Source organism: Scardinius erythrophthalmus (genome assembly GCF_964197995.2).
Source record: "Scardinius erythrophthalmus genome assembly, chromosome: 3".
In the NCBI taxonomy this organism is placed as follows: Eukaryota; Metazoa; Chordata; class Actinopteri; order Cypriniformes; family Leuciscidae; genus Scardinius; species Scardinius erythrophthalmus.
In genome coordinates this window covers 37596554-37619312 of record NC_138223.1, presented here as the reverse complement: position 1 = coordinate 37619312, position 22759 = coordinate 37596554, and the positions used below count along the sequence as shown (strand labels likewise).

Sequence of the window (22759 nt, the reverse complement as noted above, 5' to 3'; positions counted from 1 at the left end):
AGTGGGGAGAACAGGTATTTGATTCACTGCCGATTTTACAGGTTTTCCCACTTACAAAGCATGTAGAAGTCTGTAATTTTTATCATAGGTACTCTTCAACTGAGTGACGGAATCTAAAACAAAAATCCAGAAAATCACATTGTATGATTTTTAAGTAATTAATTTGCATTTTATTGCATGACATAAGTATTTGATACATCAGAAAAGCAGAACTTAATTTTTGGTCCAGAAACCTTTGTTTGCAATTACAGAGATCATGCGTTTCCTGTAGTTCTTGACCAGGTTTGCACACACTGCAGGAGGGATTTTGGCCCACTCCTCCATACAGACCTTCTCCAGATCCTTCAGGTTTCGGGGCTGTCGCTGGGAAATACGGACTTTCAGCTCCCTCCAAAGATTCTCTATTGGGTTCAGGTCTGGAGACTGGCTAGGCCACGCCAGGACCTTGAGATGCTTCTTACGCAGCCACTCCTTAGTTGCCCTGGCTGTGTGTTTCGGGTCGTTGTCATGCTGGAAGACCCAGCCTCGACCCATCTTCAATACTCTAACTGAGAGAAGGAGGTTGTTGGCCAAGTTCTCGTGATACATGGCCCCATCCATCCTCCCCTCAATACGGTGCAGTCGTCCTGTCCCCTTTGCAGAAAAGCATCCCCAAAGAATGATGTTTCCACCTCCATGCTTCACGGTTGGGATGGTGTTCTTGGGGTTGTACTCATCCTTCTTCTTCCTCCAAATACGGCGAGTGGAGTTTAGACCAAAAAGCTCTATTTTTGTCTCATCAGACCACATGACCTTCTCCCAATCCTCCTCTGGATCATCCAGATGGTCATTGGCAAACTTCAGACGGGGCTGAACATGCGCTGGCCTGAGCACTTGCGTGCACTGCAGGATTTTAATCCATGACGGCGTAGTGGGTTACTAATGGTTTTCTTTGAGACTGTGGTCCCAGCTCTCTTCAGGTCATTGACCAGGCCCTGCCGTGTAGTTCTGGGCTGATCCCTCACCTTCCTCATGATCATTGATGCCCCACGAGGTGAGATCTTGCATGGTGCCCCAGATGGAGGGAGATTGACCGTCATCTTGAACTTCTTCCATTTTCTAATAATTGCGCCAACAGTTGTTGCCTTCTCACCAAGCTGCTTGCCTATTGTCCTGTAGCCCATCCCAGCCTTGTCTACAATTTTATCCCTGATGTCCTTACACAGCTCTCTGGTCTTGGCCATTGTGGAGAGGTTGAAGTCTGTTTGATTGAGTGTGTGGACAGACGTCTTTTATACAGGTAACGAGTTCAAACAGGTGCAGTTAATACAGGTAATGAGTGGAGAACAGGAGGGCTTCTTAAAGAAAAACTAACAGGTCTGTGAGAGCCGGAATTCTTACTGGTTGGTAGGTGATCAAATATTTATGTCATGCAATAAAATGCAAATTAATTATTTAAAAATCATACAATGTGATTTTCTGGATTTTTGTTTTCGATTCCGTCTCTCACGGTTGAAGTGTACCTATGATAAAAATTACAGACCTCTGCATGCTTTGTAAGTAGGAAAACCTGCAAAATCGGCAGTGTATCAAATACTTGTTCTCCCCACTGTATATAAAAAAAATAATGTAAGTATAAATTAAAAAGCCTACAACAAACACTATCATGATGTATACTTAAATTTTTATTTCACCTTTTCCACATTACAGCTGGTTATATACATTTTGGGGGAAAAATTATGTCACAAATCTCAGAAATCTTTCAGAGTCCTCAGAAAAAGGGCTCTTTTTCCTTTAAGCAAAATATAATCTAATATCCATTTCATTTTATGACATTTTGTAAGCTTCACCTGTGCATTCATTATCACCAAAAGCAAAACAAAAGGACAACAATGTCTATAAATAGGCCATCTCTTTATTGTTGTTGATTTTCACATATCAATCTCTGAAATGACATATTCAAATTGATTAAGGGAAGAGCCTTTCATCCAAGTTCACACACCCAAGAGAGGAAGAGGAAGAGAGTCAATCTCTGGCTGGAGGGGGGTCGTTTTAAAAAGGTCCGTTTAAGAACTGTACTCCAAAAAGGAATGGAAAAAGCAGGGCAAAATGAAAATACTGATAAGGTGACTGTTTTTATATATGTATATCTAAAATCCTGGTGTAATCTCCAGCAGTCATTCATGAAAGCCACACGGTCTTCAACTTATACCTTTCGATTTAAACCTCAGCCTAAATCTAAGGTCAGACCTCAGGCCCAAATCAGCAGCTCAAGTTTAATCCAGCCACACAATGAACTTTGAGATGGTGAAAAAAAAAAAAAAAAAAAATGGATTGATCAGAGAGAACAGGCACATTTGGAATAATTGTAAAGGTTGTCTAACATTTTCTAACATTTGTCACTGTTTAAAACAGTGGTAATAGTTTCAGTTTCTCACAGAAAAACATTTTTTTTCCTTGCTTTCTTTTTTTTTCCATCTTTTTTTGTTTTGTTTTTATCTCCAACACTCTCCACCACGCAAAAACAGCTGGAGGAAAAGGGTAGTGGTGTGAGTTTTCTCCCATGCACACACGAGGAACAAGTCCTCGATACGGGACTGTGCAATGCTGAGTGTCAGAGTACGAATGTCCTTAAATGTATGAGCAACACTGATGACTCCATAATCACGTGACCTTTAGGAGTGTACAACGTATAGCGTTTGTATGTGTGCACGGGGGTCGTTTGAGATCTAGAATCAGTCAGTCGCTTGTGTGTTCAGATGATTTCAAAGGTTTTCTTCAGTTCCATGATTAACTGCCAGTCTGATTTCTGCATCTCGTCTCTGAACCAGTTCTTCAGAGTGTCGATTGACTGACGGGTGATCTACAAGAGATGCAGGAACAAATGTGCATTAGATAATCAATACCAATCACATTTAAGGGGGCAGCAGATTGAATACAGACACTCTTTTAGTAATATCTGTATACTATTATAGTATTTATTCATATTTTGAATTGACATTTATATATTCCTTTTTCCTTTTTAGGAAATTAACATTTCAACTAAAACAACACTGTCTTGGCATCACATGAGCTCCAGTGGCTTTATTTCAGGATGTAAGAGAGAGCTTACCTTGCTAACAATGAGGTCTACAGACTCAAAGTGTCGGCCGTACATCTTGGGTGATTCTCCAGGAATTGGTTCTATTTTCACACAGATCTCCTGTCCTTTCTTAGCGATGTCTACAGATTTGTGATTGATTTCAATACCGGTCACAATGCCAATGTCTACAAACTGAGAAGGATAGAAAAATGTATGCAAACATTATCACTACATATTCGATTTTTACCGTAAACATAAAATGACAGTAGAGGAAAGCAGTTTCTCTGCTTCTTTATTTACTGAGCATATAATGAGTAAACTGTCTAAATGTCTCACCCCTTTGGTGGGCACACACACCGGAGTGCCTGTTCTCAGAACTCCGGCGTCCACAATGACGCCCATGACGATGGGATCTCTGGAGTTGAAGATGAACTGGGGCAATATACGCAGCTTACAGGGAAACACGGCTAGTTGTCTGAAAAAGAGAGAAACTTTCAAATATTCAGACTGCAAACATTCAGGAAAAATCATCTGTTTTTTTTTTTTTTTCAAAATAACAACTTTGACACAGTCTTTAAGAACCTAGGCTTGTTTGTGAGGAGTTAAATGTTAAAACGTACACTACTATGGGCTCGGTTAGATTGTTCATATTTCTGAAAAAGTCTATTTTGCTCACCAAGGCTGTGAAAACGGTAATATTGTTAAATAATGTATTTTAAAATGTTATTTCTGTGAATTTTTCCAGACTTCAGTGTCACATCATCCTTTAGAAATCATTCTAATATGCTGATTTTTTGCTTAAGAAACAATTTTTTATTAAAATCAATGTTACTGCATAATATTTTTGTGGAAACTGTCTATTTCTATTCAACAAGGAATTGTGAAGAAATATATCAGTTTCCACAAAAATATTATGCAGTAAACAGCATTTATTTGAAACAGAAATCTTTTGTAACATTATAAATGCCACTATTTATCAATTTAATGCACTCGTGCTGAATTAAAGTATTCATTTTTAGTATGAACTAAAAAAGCATTAACTTTTGAACTGTAGTGTATTAAATTGAGAAAAAAGGGTGAGGATGAGGGCAGTAGATAACGCACTTGAACTCATCCTGTTTCTGTTTCTTGTAGTCTTCTCTGTATTTGGTGAAGGCGTCAAACAGATGGTAGATGATCTCAGCGCTGAAAATGCGCACGCCGAGACTGTCAGCCATCTCCTGAGAATCTCGCTCTATTTTCACATCAAACGCCAGGATCACTGCATACCTACAGAAAGAGAGAGAGAGTGATTAGCATGATGTAATCCCATAATAGGAGATAAATGATGTATCACTCAGAATACATACTGCTGATCATGCTCCAACATAGTAGAAGCTTTCATGACGTCTTTCTTGTGGACGGGACCAATGTTGATGCCAGCATACTGAAGGACAGAAAGAGAATCTAAGAGGAGATGCAAACAACTGAAACACTACAGCTCAATTACAATGCAACAAGCTCAATGGAGAAAACAAAAACAATGATTATCTTGGTAATCAAGTAATCGGATGATATTTTGGCGATTAATCGAGTAACCTGATACATTTTTTTTGTGGTAATACAAATAGACCTAAGCAAACAATAACGTGTAAAATGACTTAAAATACATATATAATAACAATAAGGCAATAATTATTGTTTCAAATAAAGTATCAAAATCAAGTAATCATATGGTTTTACGCAGTGTATACTTATTTAATTGAATCGCAGACTTTGTGATTTTACAGTAGCACTATGTTATATTATGATTTTTAAATGGTTTAAACTAGGGCTGTCAAACGATTAATCGCGATTAATCGCATCCAAAATAAAAGTTTGTTTTTACATAATAAATGTGTGTACGGTGTATAATTATTTTCTATATATAAATACACACACATGCATGTATATATTTAAGAAATATTTGCATGTATATACTGTGTATATATATTTATATTATATATAAATATTTTATATATAAATAACACATTTTCTTAAATATATATATGCATGTGTGTGTATTTATATATAGAAAATAATTATACTCCGTACACAGACATAAATTATGTAAACACAAACTTTTATTTTGGATGCGATTAATCGCGATTAATCGTTTGACAGCCCTAGTTTAAATATATCGTAAAGCCTTAGAAAACGGTCTTATAACACCGTTCATGGATTCTCGTCCTTGGAATCAGGTCCACTCTAAATCAACACGTAATTATATTAAAGATGACTGTGAATACATGTAGGGTAAGTGCAAATGCCTGTATAATCTGAGCTATCAGGCTAATCAGGTATCTGTATGCTATGCTAGTACATAGGCTAATACAGAAATTAATGGTCTTTCAAAGAGCATTTATCATAACATGATTTTGTAGGAATTGTAATCAGGCGCTAAAGAGAGTACCTATTAAAAGTAATTTGAGCCAATGAGATCGCTTGGAGTCCTAACAGAGACCCGATTTCAAGGGAGGACCTGATTTGTCACCACACAGGTTAATCAAAACATAAATTGCAATAAAGAATTTTTTCTTGAATTTAATCATGGTGATAGCCCTAAAAACAATACTTTAAGATGGCAGCCAAGATGAGAGTAATGCTGATTATAAATATATTTGCATTTAATACTTTGTACTATTACATATGAAGCATAGTACATTATATATAATTAATTAAAACTTGACTACTTTGACCAATATTTGTGCACCATGTATTGCTCATTAGAGTAAGATGTTACCATCAAACTCGCAAATCTGGAATCTTTCATGTGCTTCACGTGAGAAGAGAGATTTGTGCGTCACACAGAGTTGCCGCCAATTTAGGGTGCACTAACTCGCTCACTGACTCTGCCACGACAGACAGGATGTGGCCTTAGAAGGCGACTGCTTATGTAGGCAGCTTGCTTGGTTTTGAAAGAGCTTAGATACAACATGCATCGCAATACCATAATAAATCCAAGCAAGTTCTTCAATAACCCATTCATAAAAAGGGTTTTACGAGAGTGTGTGAAGACTTACAGGCACTTTGGATGTACGCAAGTACTCCAGTAGAGCCTCCAGAGAGCCGAGCGTGGAGGCCTGCACATACACACCCTTCTCCTCCAGCTTTATGGCATTCAGAGTCTGTTTCAGCTCCCGGATCAACTCGTCCTACAAAGAGCAAACATCAGGATGCAGAAAAGCTCACCAACGTAGCAATTAGATTATTAGTTATTACTGACTTGATTACTGTGTGTGCGAGAAAAGAGAGGAAAGAAAGAAAAGTACAGCGTGTCCTAAAGGGACACAACTGATTGGTTTGTAGAAGAACATGGTTACCCTCAGGACAGGAATTTCATCCTCTTTATGAGCGACGAGGAGAGGCAGACCTGCCAGCGTCTTCTCCAGATCTTTCCCCAGGATCTTCACTCCCTGAGCCGTGGACACTTCTTTATGCTTCTCATACGGATTCTGTACACAGAGAGAAGGAACATATAGCATGTGATCAAGTGAGACAAGCTCAGAGGCTCTATAGCAGGGAACGGCAACTGGCGGCCCGCGGGCCAAAACTGGCCCGTCAGCAATATTTTCTGGCCCGCCGGATTATTTTGGCAGTCCTAAATGCTGTACAAAACTCTTCCACTACTTGAGAAAAGCCGTAGTCGCGCGGCGATTTCACCGCCGCATACTGTGTGAAACGCCCATAGGGAATAATGCGGCGCGGGATTACGTTTTAAAGTATAACTGTGCGTTCACAACGGACGTGAATAGCGCGTCAAATTCGCGCCTGCCGCGTCGTTATACGCTTGACCACTTTGTGTCCATTCGCGCGTCAAAAGACGGTAGCGGTCAGAACTCTGGTGTACTTTGGACGGAGCGTGCGGTCTGACTGACAATAGCCAACTCCCGACATCTTTTGACAGCGTATCCGCACTTAATTCTGACCGCCTGTACACCTAGCTCTGAGGAGCTGTTTGGTACTGAAACCATTGTCAGTCAACAACATTCTTTTTTTGCAAGGATGTTTGAAATAGTTCGACAGAAAATAGCCTACTTCATTTCGTCAGTAGGGCAATATGATTTTCGTTTATGTTGCTTAGAAACTTGAGTGATAGGCTTTGTCCTATTTAATTCATGTTATTTATATTTCATATTTTTTTTCTGTGACATTTTTTTTCTCTGCTGACAGTACAATGTTAAAATAGCCTAATATTTATACTGACACGAACACAATTTTTGTATAGCATTTATAATTATTATAGGCTACTCCAATCTCCTTCTTTCCATTAGAGACATTTGAATGTGAGATTATGGAAACGAGATCTAAATTTTGTGGACCCGTCAGGTCGGGAAATAAAGCGGGTGAACACCGAGTGTATTTTAAGCGGTTGCTGAATAGAACCTTGTGGGAGCGGGACGAAAAAAAAACAGTCCCACGCAGACCTCCTTAAACCTTAGGTGTGTATGTGTGTGTCCCCGAATAAATAATAATAATAAAAAAGGAATAAAGTTCAAAAGTCGGACTGTACGGAATGAGGCATGATTGCTATTCACACCTTTATTAAAATGGCTGTAATATGTTACCACAATAGTAGCCTACTTGATCTGTTTAAAATGGTTTCCTTGATATATGCATAAGGTGTTAAATTAAAACTTAAAAATCAAAATTTAAATTTGTCTAATCCAGTAATTCATTTTTTCTATTTTTGATCTGAGCACAATCAGAAAATCAGAAAACCCGTCCTTATTTTTTTTTTTTTCATTTCAGTTTAGGAAATAAATAATGGAAAAACAAGTCGTTTTTCATCTTTTTATTTTTGGTTTTAATTTGAAAAAAAAAAAAAAAACGATTGAATGAATGATCCACGGACGGTGACGGACCCATCATATTCCGCAATTATAGGCCTATATAAGAGTATTTAATTTGTATCCATAGGCCTACTCTGTGTAGCTGGCCCGCCATCTACTGGCTAAAAAAAATATTGGCCCGCGGCCAAAGTTACTTGCCGACCCCTGCTCTATAGCAACATAACGGATATGGCGAATTAAATATATAATTGGGCATGAGACCTTCACTCGGAGCTCTTTCAGGGGTGGAGGGAGGAGCAACCCTCTGATCTGAGTGACGATTGGTCCATCCACACCAGGGACGATAATGGTCTCGCCCTCCCGCAGACAACCATTGATCAGGATCACGTCTATCGTCGTACCCATGCCAGGCAGAGCTTTTACCTGAGATATAGGAAATGGACCATAGAGGTTATATTATAGCTTGGATGGGCAATGTTTAGGTACTTGGTTAAATTTATATATTTGACACAAGACAACACAATTACTTAAATCAATCAGAATACTATAGTATAGACAGTTACCAATAAAATTATCAACATCAACAAAAAACATCTTTACATTGCAAAGGTGGAACAGAAGCTGCATCTGACATGGCATTTAAGGCCCAGATATAATACAAGCGAAATCAAAGAACGAACTGGTGTGACGACATTTAAAAAAAAAAAAAAAAAAAAAAATCAGGCCAAAAAACAAATTGGAGTTAATTTCGGCAGTTTGAAACAGCTTGACAAAGCAAACTTTCTAAAAAAAGCTCAGGCTGGTAAACTCCTTCAAACACCATTGGTCTGTGGTGGACACTGGACAGCAATTACAATATTATGACAAAAATCATTGTTGTCGATCATTACATTACATTATTAAGAAAATTAATGTTGATTAATAAAATATATTTAAAAAAGTTTTGTGTTTGGGGAAAGGCACATCATATTCTGGCTGCACAGACAAAACAAGCTAAGAAATGTTTAACCATAAGAAAATAAAGACATTTGTTATTTTAGTAGCATGAAAAACTAAATGGCTAGTCAACTTGTAATAAATTATATACAGAAAGCAAGCAAAGAACATTATCACTGAAGTGGTCCATGATTTCAGTCTAGCGCAAGCTACGCACTCTTAAATATAACCGCTATAATAACGTACACGGTCTACACTGCAGAATCAATGTACTTGCGTCGTATCTGCACTTAGTTGTTTATTCACAATTTAGGATGCAGTTATTAAGGGTGCACACCGAACAAAGCTCTGGCATTTTCAGCATTGACGAATCTAAATGCCTCTGATTGGCCATTGCGTTCATATACTCAACAGAAATGTGTGTGATATCTAAATGTAATGTCATAATCAACTCATTAAAGCTTTTCCTTTTGACCACTTACCTCCATGACCTGTGCCCGAAGTTCGTCGCAGTGAGCCAGTCGGCGGGCCAGCATGGTTTGAGTGAGCTCAACCAGCAGGGCGATGAGGTTCCCCATCCCGTCACCCGAGTGGGCCGAGGTGGGAACCAGGGACACAAACGTACGAGGATCTTTGTTCTCGTAGAACAGGGCGGCATTAAGACCCTGAAGATTGAAAGACACACACAAGTTAAGCTCACTTCTTATACATGTTAAAGTCAACAAGAAACAGCATTTGCAAACAACGTTAAGAAGACTATACAAAAAGATAAGAGACAACAGACCTGCTGCGCGAACTCTACGATGACAGATTTAGCCCTCTCGTCAAACTCATCCTTGGTGTTCTTCTTCTGCTTCTTCAGTGTGGCCACCACGTCTGTTTCTGGACTCTTTTTCCAGTCATACAGACGGTCGATCTGACAAAGAAACATTAGCATTCAAATACTTGTTGTAATGATCAGTATCCACATTCAGTAGTCACTATCTGGTACCTTGTTAAGTGCAACTATGAAGGGGCATTTCTTCTCCTTCAGCAGGTTGATGGACTCGAGTGTCTGTGGCTCTAAACCGTGCATGATATCCACCACCAGGATGGCGATGTCACACAGAGAACTACCCCTGTTCCTCAGATTACTGAAGGGTGGAGGAGAGTGCCATTAAACATACAAATACTATACAACTAGAGTTCAAAAAGTCAGTGTTGACTGGTATGGATTTTCTTAGTTTATAAATACACACACACAACCATTCAAAAGTTTGGGATTGGTAAAAACATTTTTTGTAAGTCTCTTATATTCACAAAGGTTGAATTTATTAATCGGAACAAAAATAATGTAAAACTCATGATGTAACAATAGTGATTTTTTGACTCGACTACCCTCCTTGTATTTTACGTATCAGGGATATTTGTCTGACATTTCTTACATTATTTTTTTTCCGACTTATTTCTGTATATTTAAATATATACCATACTGCTGTTTCACTTTTGGATCTCATGTTGTTTGAAGTTTATGTCTTATCAGAAAACGAAAAAATGTATACATAAAAAAAATCCAGTGAAACAATTAATTACAATGTAAAATAACTGTTTTCAATTTGCATATATTTTAAAATGTCGTTTTATTCCTGTAATGGCACATTTTCAGCATCATTATTCCAGTCTTCAGTGTCACATGATCCTTTAGAAATCCTTCTGATATACTGATTTGCTGCTCAAGAAACATTAGCAATTATGCTGCTGAATATTTTTGAGGAAAACATTATTATTTTTAGTATTTTTTGAAGTACAGAACTTTCAAGAGAAACAGCATTTATTTGAAATAGAAACATTTAAAATATCTTTACTGTCAATTTTATACATTTAAGGGATGCTTAAATGTATTAAGTTCTATCTTAAAAATGTGAAAAAACTTTTGAATGGTAGTGTATATATTCTGTCTATCACTTTTACATGGCGCGCACACACACACACACACACACACACACACACACACACACACACACAAGAATAGTGTGTACCTGAAAGACTCGTGTCCAGGTGTGTCAATAATGAGCATGCCAGGAATCTTCACACTCTCCATCTCAAACTGATAAAAACATACAAACACCAGGGTTCATACACATCTTTACCAATACATTTCCATGACTTTTGAGGCAATATTCATGACCTAATGTTCCATGAAAGTCTACGTGCACGTGTAAAATAAGAATACAAATCAATGTTCAAATTTATCATAGTATATCTGAACTAAAATGAAAATGACTATTAATGCTATTTGTTTGCTTTCTATTTGTTTTAATAATAAGAACAAACTGCGTGCAACTGTCCCAGATGTTACTCCACGCAGATAACATAACGTCACGTGACTGAATGCCGAATGCTAAATGTAATTTCCCCCCTTATTTAGGCTGATGTCACTTGAGGACCAAGCAAGCATCCAATATACTGTTACACATGCATATTATTCTCAAGTTTTTACATTCACTTAAGGCATAACTGATTTTGTTCACGTAAATACTCGCAAAGACATGCATTTTGCCACGAAAAGAACTCAATTTGGCACTGAGCTTTTTGCGAGGCGGCTTCATCTCTTAGAGAGCAAACACGGTACAGCTGAATCACCCACACTGTTTTCAAATTACTGATTTGATCTGATATTCTGTGTGGATTCATTTATCCATCTAACCTACATGCTATGACTGTACAAAAAAAAGGGGGGGGGGGGACGCATGGGAAACAACAGAATGAGAGAATGTGCGTTACAGAAAGATACTCACATTTTTCACCATCTTGGTTTGTTCTATAATGGTTTCCAGGGGCACATTTGTGGCTCCGATCTGCTGTGTGATCCCACCAGCCTCACCATCCTGAACATGTGTGTGTCTCAGCTGATGGACAGAGAAGAAAACAATAAGAAACACACAAAATCCACACAAGTCCACATCAGTCACTTTAAAACGCACCTTATCCAGGATTTTGGTCTTCCCTGTGTCCACATGACCCAGTACACAAACCACAGGAGATCGGAGCTTGTCCAAATTAATGTTCTTCAGGTTTTCCTGCCTTCGTTTCTGCACACAAAGGAAAACATGATTGATTTCAACACCACTGACTAAAATGTGCGTATATCTGTACAAAACACTGAGTATCTGTACCTCTATGCGCCTCTTGGCCTTGTCGTAAAGTCTCTCCTCTTTGCTTCGGTCATCATCGGAATCGCTCTCGCTGCTCGACTCTGAGCTCGGCTCTTTTCTTGCTTTGTTTGTGGTCGTCTTGTTGCTGCTGTCTTTGTTGTCCTCCTCATCCTCACTCTCCTCCTCTCCTTCACCCTCTTCTTCTTCTTCCTCCTCCTCATCCTCCTCCTCCTCTTCATCCTCTTCCTCTTCCTCACTGCCATCCTCCTTGTCTTCAGCAGGTTTTTGTGTAGCTGTAGTGGGTTCCTTCACCTCGATGTGAACCTTCTTCATCTCTGAGTGCACAAATGTCAAATTAATCAGGGTCCGTGGAAAACTACCACCAAATGACTTTGATATTAAAAGATATGCATCTGTGGGACAGGTTGCTTTAACCCCACCTTTCTCCTCATCGCTGGCCATGGCCTCCCAGTCGTCCAGGTCAGCAGCCTCTGCCTTTGGCTCCTTAACTGTAACAATGAAAATTACAATTTTAAGAAGCCATCATACTTCCTTACGGGCATAAATGTATGAAAAGACAATTTTACTGTATAGCACGCAATGTCACGGAATTTGGCAAATTTTGGATTAATAACTCAAAAGTAGGGCTGTAAAATGAATCGCGATATGGAATAGTGTCAGTAGTTATTAAAACACAAAAATTAATATCTGCATGTCAAAAACTCAGAAACTCAAAGGTCTTCATGACAGAATGAAAAAATCAAAGTATGGTTAACATGAAATTGCGAAAGGAATATATTACTCTTACTAAAATGTACTTCTCAAAATAATAGTAGTAATAATAATAATAAAAACATTGATTTTAGATGATTACTATTTTAAAAAAAATAGAGGAATAACAAAAAACTAGTTTTAATTTAGTTTCGTTTTGTTGTGCAGACCTGATAATTTATTGTAAAATATTTTTTATATTTTGATTACATTTAAAAGACGGATTCAAATGTTACATTTTCCAATTTCAATTGATCAAACATGCGGTTTAATGACTAAAACACAGTTAAACCATTAAAATAAAAAAATAAAAACAGAAAACAGAATTAAGGGGAAAAAATTAAAAGATTTTATAGGGCCCTACATTTGAGAAATCAAAGTCAAGCTTAATACTTTTCATTTTAAACCTGAGTAAATCAAGCAGAGCTGGCTGTGATTGGTCGTTACCTGGCTCCGCATCAGGCTTGTCTACTTCCATCTCTGTTGTGAATGGCTGAGGTGTCTCTGATGTAGGTGCTGTCACTTCTGACGTTTCTAATATAAGCACACACAAAAAAAAATCATTTTTAGGACATTTTAACCATCTTTGATCACAGCAGGGAGCAAGTGAGGATCTAACCTTCAGGAGTCTGTGCTGTTGGCTTCTTTTTTCTCTTGTCAGAGTAAACGGGCTTCTTCTTTGGCATTGCATCTTTGGATGGCACTTCAATACCTGAAAGGAAGCCAACGACACCACCAGGTCAAAAAACTATCATCATAACTTCATCATAAGCACTGTGAGTCATGTTCTCACCCTGAGCCTGTAGTGCTCGCAGTGTGGCTTCTGCTCGGGCTCGAGCCTCTTTCTGGGCCTTGGTGAGGAGTTTTCCCTCCTTCTTTAGTCTCTCTTTTCTCTCCTTTTCCTTTTGCTTCTTCTTCTCCTTCCTCTCGGCCTCTAGACGCTCCTGTGGATGAAGGTTTCAGAGTTGAAGGAACCATAATCATTTGACACCATGATCTTGAGTGACCGTGTGTTTCCACTGACCTGCTCCAGTCTCTGAGCCTCCATCTCCTCCAGCAGCCTCTGTTTCTCCTCCTCTTCTCTTTTGATTCGTTCCTCCTCTTCCTTCATTTTGGCCAGGGCCTCCTGCATGGCTTTCACCGTCGCTTTGCTGGGACCCTTTTTCTTGTCTTTCTCCTCCTTTTCGCCTTTCTTCTTCTTCTTGTCCTTTTTCTTTTTATCACCCTCAGCTTCCTCTGTAGAAAAGCAGAGGAGAGAGAGGGAAATTAGTTGGAGAATAAAAAAAACTGATGATGTAGGCTTGAAATAACCCAGATGAGCATCTTGGATATCAACCAGTGTGGCTTAGATGTTATCAACTAATGTATGGTCTTAAAGCTTAGGACTTGGTGATGTATTGAATATTCACAAATAATCATGATGCCTTTCATCAAGTTTCCAATAGAGCAAGTTTGACAATTTAGCACTCCTCATCTAATGACTTTAATAGTGTTTGATTTAAACTTCAGTAGCAAAATTGCTAAATCCTACAGTTCAATATTTTAGATTCAGTAAGAAATTAATATTTTATTCAGCAAGGATGCATTAAATAGATCAAAAGTGACAGCTAAAGACATTAATAATGGTGCAAAAGATATTTATTTCAAATAAATGTTGTTCTTTTGAACTTTCTATTTATAAAAGAATCCTGAAAAAATGCAGTAAAAAAATAAAATAAGCAGCAATAACAGTTTTATATATATATATATATTTTTTTTTTTTTACTGTATTTTAAATCCTGCATTGCACATTTAATAAATGTTATGTTATCACTGAGAAAAAAAGAAATCATCAAAATCAATCAGAAAATACCTGAACACAAATATCTGAGATATATATATATACAGTGTATGTATGTATGTATGTATATATATATATATATATATATATATATACACTGTATGTATGTATGCATGCATATATATACATACAGTATGTATTATAAAACACATATAGAAGCACTCCTGAGTGGACAATGTACTATGGAAAATCTGACCTTCTCCTTGGACATCAGCTTCATCCTGCTCCACTGAAGCCGCTGTCTCTAATGTCTTGCTCTCTGTTGAAGGTGGTGTGGTAACCGGTTTGCCTTCATCCTTTTTTGAGGCCTCTTCCTCTTTTTCTCTCTTAGCCCTCAGCTTGGCCCTCTCCTCCTCTTTCTTCTTCTTATCCCTCTCTTTTTTCTCTGCTTTCTTCTGCGCGGCTGTCTTCATCTTGAAGGACGGGTCTTCTCTTTCGTCTTCCTCACTCTCTGCTTTGGATTTGCCTTTACCTTTCTTCTTCTTGCTTGAGGTTTGAGAATCGTCATCCGATTCGTCATTGTCGACCGTTCCTCCACCCTTCTTCGCACCACCATCTTCATCATTCTCCTCCGAGTCAGATCCGCCTTTTCGCCCGCCTTTCTTTTTAGCCTTGGGTTTCTGTCGTGACTGGGAGCCCTCGTCCTCAGAGTCCGAAGCAGGACCAGCAGGAGCGGGAGCCGCCACCGTCTTTGTATCTTTCGTCCTGTGCTCGTTTTCCATGTTGTTCTGACCCTGATCTTCATCACCTTCCTCATCCTCCAGATTCACCTTCTTACCCTTCTTGGCCTTCTTCTTGTCTGCTTTCGTCAAGGTGGGCTCAGGTTCAGGCTCTTCTACGGATTCGGATTTCTAAGAGGGAAACACACGCAGGAATTGCTTTCAATGGAAAATGACTCTATTTATAGTATCTGCACTATTAGAAGAGGGAGGAAAAAAGAAAATGTGTGCTGAACGTGTTTATGGGTTTGTGTTACTAAAGAATACCTTTGCTGTTTCTTTTTCTGCTTTTCCTGCTTTCTCTTCTAGTGACAGCCTCTCTAATTCTTTCTGGATTTCATCCTCACTGCAATATAAAGAGGTAATCAGTTATTTCCAAACATTTACACTACTGATATTTTCATGCAAATTAATACTTTAATTCAGCATTTTATTCACATATTAAATTGATCAGTAAACCATAAATATCAGATCAAACAGTGCTGACGTGGAAAGTTATAGAAGTCTTTACAGTCTATAAATCACCAACATTCACCATGGATTTAATGTAGTAATGCTAACTGTAACCATGGTATTGTGGCAGAAATAGTTGAATGTTTTTACATTATTCATCTCAGGGTTCGTACAGTTGTGGTCAGAATTATTGGCACCCCTGGTAAATATGATCAAAGATGGCTGTAAAAATAATTCTGCACTGTTAATTCTCTTGATTTTTCATTCAAAGAATACACAAAACTAGGGTTGTTCCGATTCCGATACTAGTATCGGAAATGCCGCCGATACCAATAAAAATTCTGGCATCGGTATCGGCGAGTACATCTACCCATGTACCGATCCGATACCATTTTATTCAAAAATACCTAGTTATGCACGCTAGCTTTGCTTAACGTTGCAAATCAGAGACCAATTCTTCTTCGCTGCTCTAAACAGTGGTTGCTTGTGGCAACAGCACATCTTCCTGTGTTGCCACAAGCAACCACTGTTTAGAGCAGCGAAGAAGAAATGAAAACGCATATTTTCAGATGCAGGCGCGCGGCAAGCGCATTATGTAACGTTAAGAGACGCTGGCGCCCAACATCAAATGGCAAATGTAATGAAAACGGAACAAAACTGCGCTACTCGTTATTTTGTGCTTCATGGACCATTAGACAGTTTGGAACAATGCAGCGCGAGGCGATCTTGATCAAGCTACACTGTTACTACACAGCGCTAAGAGATCCAGTAAAGAAAGCCACAGAAGTAAAGAAATTTGAATTCGCCACAGAAGTAATAACATCGCTGCGAGATCTAGTGAAAAGCATTCACATTCTCCGTTAATAACGGATCAAACAGCGCTGACGTGGAAACCAAGAACATTGTGCTTTCAAGTAACGTTACGTTGGTTTTATTTTGACATTATGAATAAAATTGCTGCCCTCAAATGTTAATCTGAAATAAAATAAACGTTTGCTTATAACTACTACAATATTACATTTCATTTTTTTTTATAAGGAGCTGTTTATGTTTTATAAGTTCGAGTACGCTATAGCTCCATCATTGCTCAAAGTAAAAAATGATCATACTTTATGATGTTAGTTTTAATAAAAAATGTAAATCAAGGAAATTTCTCTGGCATTTCTTTTTGCTGTATTGAAAACGTACTGAACCATGACACCAGTGTATCTTATCGAACCAAACCGTGACTTTTGCGGACCGTTATTATTCAAATATAATTTTTTAGATTCCTAGATTTATTTGTTGCACTTTTTTATACAGTTATATTGTAAAACTAAAATACCTTTTATAAAATAATTATATCAATTCATACAGGACTAGTATGAATTGCAGCTGTATAGATACACACCCAGGTATCGGATTAGTACTCGGTATCGGCCGATACCCTGAGTCCAGGTATCGGAATCGGTATCGGGAAGGAAAAAAGGGTATCGGAACATCTCTACACAAAACCTTTCATTGAAGTAAAAGAATTGAAAGTGGGGGGTAAATCACATTATGAAAAGCTTTTCTCCAAAACACATTGGCCACAATTATTGGCACCCTTATATTAAATACTTTTTGCAATCTTTTGCCAAGATAACAGCTCTGAGTTTTCTCCTCTAATGCCTGATGATTTGGAGAACATCTGACAGGAAATCAGAGACCACTCCTCCCAGCTCCACACTGGTGCTTCTTCAGTTCATCCCAATCACTTTCTATAGGGTTCAGGTCAGGGGACTGGGACGGTCATGGCAGAAGCTTTCAGCAATATTAAATAAATCTTGACGCTTAACTATCTGAGCAGTAGGTTAACTGTAAAGCCAGGGAAAGTCTCTTTAGGCTCATCAACTGTGTCAGTGTTGGAGGAAAGAGACGAAGACTTACTCGTAGTCGTCTTTCTTTACTTTCTTTTTCTTGCTCTTTGATTTGTTCTGCTCCTTGCCTGCTCCTGCTCCTTCAATCTCTGCTGCAAGTGCGTCGATGTCAACCCCGTCGTCTTTGGCACTATAAAAATGACAGAAAACCATTCAATTTGACTGAGGACGTTTTCCATGCATTTTAACATTAAGGTCTTCTACATGGTGGTGTATTTCTAAAAGTTGGCTAAAAAGAAAAATATCATCAGGCACAAACACACTTAACATTTACAGTTTACCTCTTCAAGGACATTGGACTAAAACTATAACTTTCACGAATTACATGATTCCCCCTAATAGTAATCTTCCTGTTTGAACAGGAAATGTCTCTACAAGAATAGATTTCACATCTATAGATTTCAAAATGGTGTAAATTTACAATAAAATATTTTGCATTTAAATAAACGTAGAAATGTTATGAGAAAGCGAATAGAAATGTACATAAAACTAAAAATGTTTTATGAAATCAGGTTAACACTAGGGATGCAACGATTAACCGATTTCACTATTAACCGCGCTTTAATTCGTCACGGTTAATTAATCGTAAAGGCTCCACAACACCGCGTTTGTGTTTCACGGAACGGAAATGTTGCATCTTGCGCAAAATGAAAACATTATAAGAGCTTATGAGACACGGAGCACGGAACTAGTTCATATTTTGGGCGAACGTGAACTGAACGTACTGTATTACTGCCTGATGAACGTTACTGTGAACTCGTTCATTCTGGTCTGTGAACGCCGCGCTCTCAGTTTAACTTCCTTCAATAGAGTGCCAGATTTCTAAAGAGCCTTCCAGGCGAAAACACAGCTAAAACACACCATAAACCGGCCTTAATATGTAGCGGGGAAAAAACACCCAATCTGGCAACACCAGCCACTACTGATTCTCTTGTTCGATCTCGTTCATCAAAATGAACAAATCTTTTTTCGAGTCATTTCGTTCATTTAAGGGGCTTTAAATGTTATACTATTAACTGCAAAATTCCCAGAACATATCCACCTCTGCAATCTTTATCATATTCTGAATTAAGAAATCATTATAATGCCGTCAAAAATCGTTTACAGGAAACATCAATAATTACTTTACCTTCAGAGTCTTTCGTTCATTTGTCACGTGACAGGCGCAATGAATGGATCGTTCATGAACGACTCATCACTTACGTTAAATCAAAACAAAAAGCAGCAAGGAGTCGTCGTATTTAAACCAGTTTTATGACAAGGTCGGTGAGGATGGGAAACAAACATCTGACGCATAGCTTCAGTGTTAAAACTGATAAAATAATTGTCTGTGGTTCAATATGGGCTGTGGCAATCATTTTGAAAAACGAAAAAAAAAGCATGGAAAAAAAAAGAACTATGAACTAGTTCAAAAGGCTATTTTTATTTTTATTGTTATTTATTTTCAGTGTTAAAGTAAGTCAAAAATCTTTTTTTTTTTCACTTTTCTTTAATTCCAAAGAGAGAAATGGACTTGTTTGTTTGTATTATTATTTTGTGGTGTATTATTTGGTTGCTGAGCAGCAATAAATAACACTTTAAAATATAAGGAGTTTTCGTGTGATTTTATAAACTAATAGTGTTGTGAAATTAATGAATGCAAAATAATCGTGATAACCGTGAAACCGTGATTATTCCTCAGACTATAATCGTACCAACAAAATCTATAATCGTTGCATCCCTAGTTAACACACATGTACAGTGCAATAAAACAATTAAGCTCAGAGTAAATGCAGACCACCAGAAATGATTAACTAGCAACTGGCCAGGAAAACTCACATCTGTCACCAGAGATTTGGAAAAAAAAACAGCAGGATGTCCTATTGTGACTTTACATCATACTTTCACTAAAAAGACTACCATTATAGACCAGTGGTGTAAGACAATATATTTCTGACAAACTCATCAATCAATCAGCATTACAACAGCAGCACAGATGCATATTACACCCCAAAAACCACTCTAGACAACCAATGAAAGCATATACCAATATTTACAAAAACTGAGCATATTGAATGCCTAAAAACGTGCACCTTACCCGTCAAGTCAAACACAGCAATAAGGAGGAAGTGAACTTGTGCTGCTGCTTATATAGTGGAGTCTAAAGCCCTCCTTGCATGCTTGTTGCATCAGAAAAAAAAAGCACCGTTTACTAGTAGCCACACATCACAGGGTAGAGACCTCTCACGTACATAAACATGCTGACCTCAGCCAACACAGAGCAGATGATGAAAGACCAGCTAATAGACAGTTGGACAAATTACTTGAATGGATGAAGGAGAGATGGGGGGGACGTTTAATAAATTCAAAAACGTGTTTTAGCAGACCAGTTCTTTGATGCAATGCAAAGCCTAGTTCCAAAAGTCAGTAATGGTCACAGGTAATCTTGTTTTGACGCAACTGAAAGTGCAATAATTCATGGCTGGATCTCATGACGACATCTGAGACTGAACAGGGAATGACATAGCAACCAGCACTGAATGGTTAGCAAAGGTTAACACACTTATTAGGGCACTAATCTACTTAACCACCTCCAGCAAGGCCAGAAGAGCAAGAATCTGCTCAGCATCACACCCGGCTAAATTTAGACATTCAAGTGACTATAAAACGGAAGGAGAAAACAGGTCAAACCAGGTGAAACTACTGTCCCACACTGCCCAGTAATACAGCAAAACCTAAAAACTAAAAAATTATTTCAACCTAACAAACTAAAAACAATCCACAGCTAACAGAACAGAAGAACATAAAAGATTAGAGTCTGACATAAAAATGACAATCAATTCCAAGCTTCAGATTTTGATAAATTAATTTCCAATAAAGAGATTTTAAGTATATATATATATATATATATATATATATATATATATATATATATATATATATATATATATAGAAAGTATAATTATAGTATATTCATTTATGAATATATTTATATTAATTTACTGCAATCTGAACCAGCTTAAAAACATCAAAACAAATGATTCATCCTGGATTCACCAAAATCACTATGGCGTACAAACATGTTTTACTCTAACCAAAAACAATAAGTCTATGACATATTTATAATTGAAGTTTGAGACATTTAAAATGATTTATTAAATAAATGATACACTCAATTAAAATTATATATATGTGATCCTGGATCACAAAACCAGTCACAAGTCGCACGGGTATATTTGTGACAATAGCCAACAATATATTGCATGGGTCAAAATTATCTATTTTTCTGTTATGCCAAAAATCATTACAATATTAAGTACAGATCATGTTCCATGAAGATATTTTGTAAATTTCCTACCGTAAATATATAAAACATTTATTTCTGTGAGTGAATGCAGCACATTCGCCAATAGAAATTGACAACAACAATTGGCGATTTTCTCAATGTTTTGATTTTTTGCACCCTCAGATTCCAGATTTTCAAATAGTATCTCGGCCAAATATTGTCATATCCTAACAAACCATTCATCAATGGAAAGCTTTTAGATGCTGTATAAATCTCAATTTCAAAAAATGTACCGATATGACTGGTTTTGTGGTGCAGGGTCACATATGTGAAAATTGATAGAACTGTAATGTTTATATATGTTTTTTTCCATGATTGTGAGAAACATTTAGAATACCACTCTTAACCAATTACTCAAATCAATGAAGTGTTAATAATTTCTCTCATTCCAGAACTGTGGTGAAAATATGCAATAATTATTCAGATCAGATGTTTGTTCACACACACAAACATTTTAAATACAGCCTGAATCACTTTTATTATTTATCATAAGCTTCACAATCACACCCCTTGATCTCAGTGGGAAAGCCCAATCCAGCTGGTGAAAGACTGTCACAGTCCTGAGAGCATTTTAACATCGCCACAGCTCGAGATTTCTAACTGTTACCGTATTCGGACCCCCTCCTTCAGATCATGACCCCCCCCCCCCCCCCCCCTGAGTCCCAGGTAGGTTTAGGATTAGGTGTGTGGGTGGGGTTAGGATTAGGCAACCAGGTAGCGGCCTCAACGAGGGTGCAATAATTTAGCAGGGAGTTCAAGTAAGGCACAACACCGTTTCTACATGAACAAAGATCGATGGCATCCCATAGAAGAGCGTTTTACCGAAGACAATGCGAAACCGCCAGCCAGCACAATGGAAACGGATGATGTTGCACTGTCGGACGAGCAATCAGATACTGCGTGTAATACACAGAGGCCACAGCCCTTAAATACTAATGTCCTCTGTGCTCGGACAGTGTCTGATATGATATGACAGCAGATGTGAAGTGCGTCTAATCTAACACTCACAGCTGGAGGACCTCGACTCCTCCAGGGGGGCTGGCCAAACCTACTCGTGTCTCATTTTAAAGCCACAAACGCGACAAATAAGAAATGCTTACAATAAATTACCCAATCAGCCTCGTGTCTAGACCTGTGTCAGTGATCTACTGATGATATTCCTCTTTGGTAAGAGCGTCAGTGTGGTAATGATCAAGACAGGCCTAGTTACAGCGGCACATGAACTCATGCCCATCAGAAGCTAGCCAGGTGGCTAACAGTGTGTCTCCTTAAACATTAACGTTACCCTGTCAAGATTACAGACAGCACAGTAGGTCACTGCAGTCCGTGTTACGCATTCGCACGTGTTCTGACTTACCCGTCATCTCCCTTATTTTTCTGTTTCTTTCCCATTATGTGTGAATAACTGTAACCTCCTCGTTGCGATGCAGTGTAGTCGGTGTTAGCCACGCAAGTTGGTCGTGCTCGCATTGCGCATGCGCACTTGACATTGAGTAATCGCGCACGGCGGCCTCAGCGCAGACCTTTAGCGCATCTGGATAGTCCATTCATTCGGCTACATATTAAAAGGATGAACGCGATTTTAATGAGATTTCGGGGTCTTTGACTAAAAAAATGCCGTTCTTGTACTTTTTCTCGAACAAATCGCACAGAAAATAAAAAAGAAAGCTATATTTAAAGAATAAAATTATAGGCCATCTACATGACATACTAATCTGCGCTAAAATTCGCGACAGGAGCGCCGCGCATGTTACCAGTATGTTACCATCCAAACCTCATGTCAAAAACATGCACTATATATATATATATAT

General features: G+C 38.1%; 1 protein-coding gene across 1 annotated transcript; it reads right to left on the bottom strand.

Moving 5' to 3' along the window:
• Positions 1-1647: 1647 nt before the first annotated feature.
• On the bottom strand, positions 1648-22355 carry eif5b (eukaryotic translation initiation factor 5B). Its single transcript, XM_081361662.1, has 24 exons — positions 22306-22355; positions 17634-17753; positions 15540-15618; positions 14750-15404; positions 13738-13949; positions 13507-13657; positions 13333-13425; positions 13161-13247; positions 12383-12451; positions 11964-12277; positions 11772-11879; positions 11586-11696; positions 10827-10894; positions 9800-9941; positions 9593-9724; positions 9291-9473; positions 8134-8295; positions 6403-6534; positions 6103-6234; positions 4411-4487; positions 4166-4330; positions 3398-3536; positions 3092-3253; positions 1648-2842 (listed from the first exon to the last, which is right to left on the bottom strand). Exons 1-24 carry the CDS (start codon positions 22338-22340, stop codon positions 2735-2737), a joined length of 3636 nt encoding a protein of 1211 aa, XP_081217788.1. The 5' UTR covers positions 22341-22355; the 3' UTR covers positions 1648-2734.
• Positions 22356-22759: the final 404 nt, after the last annotated feature.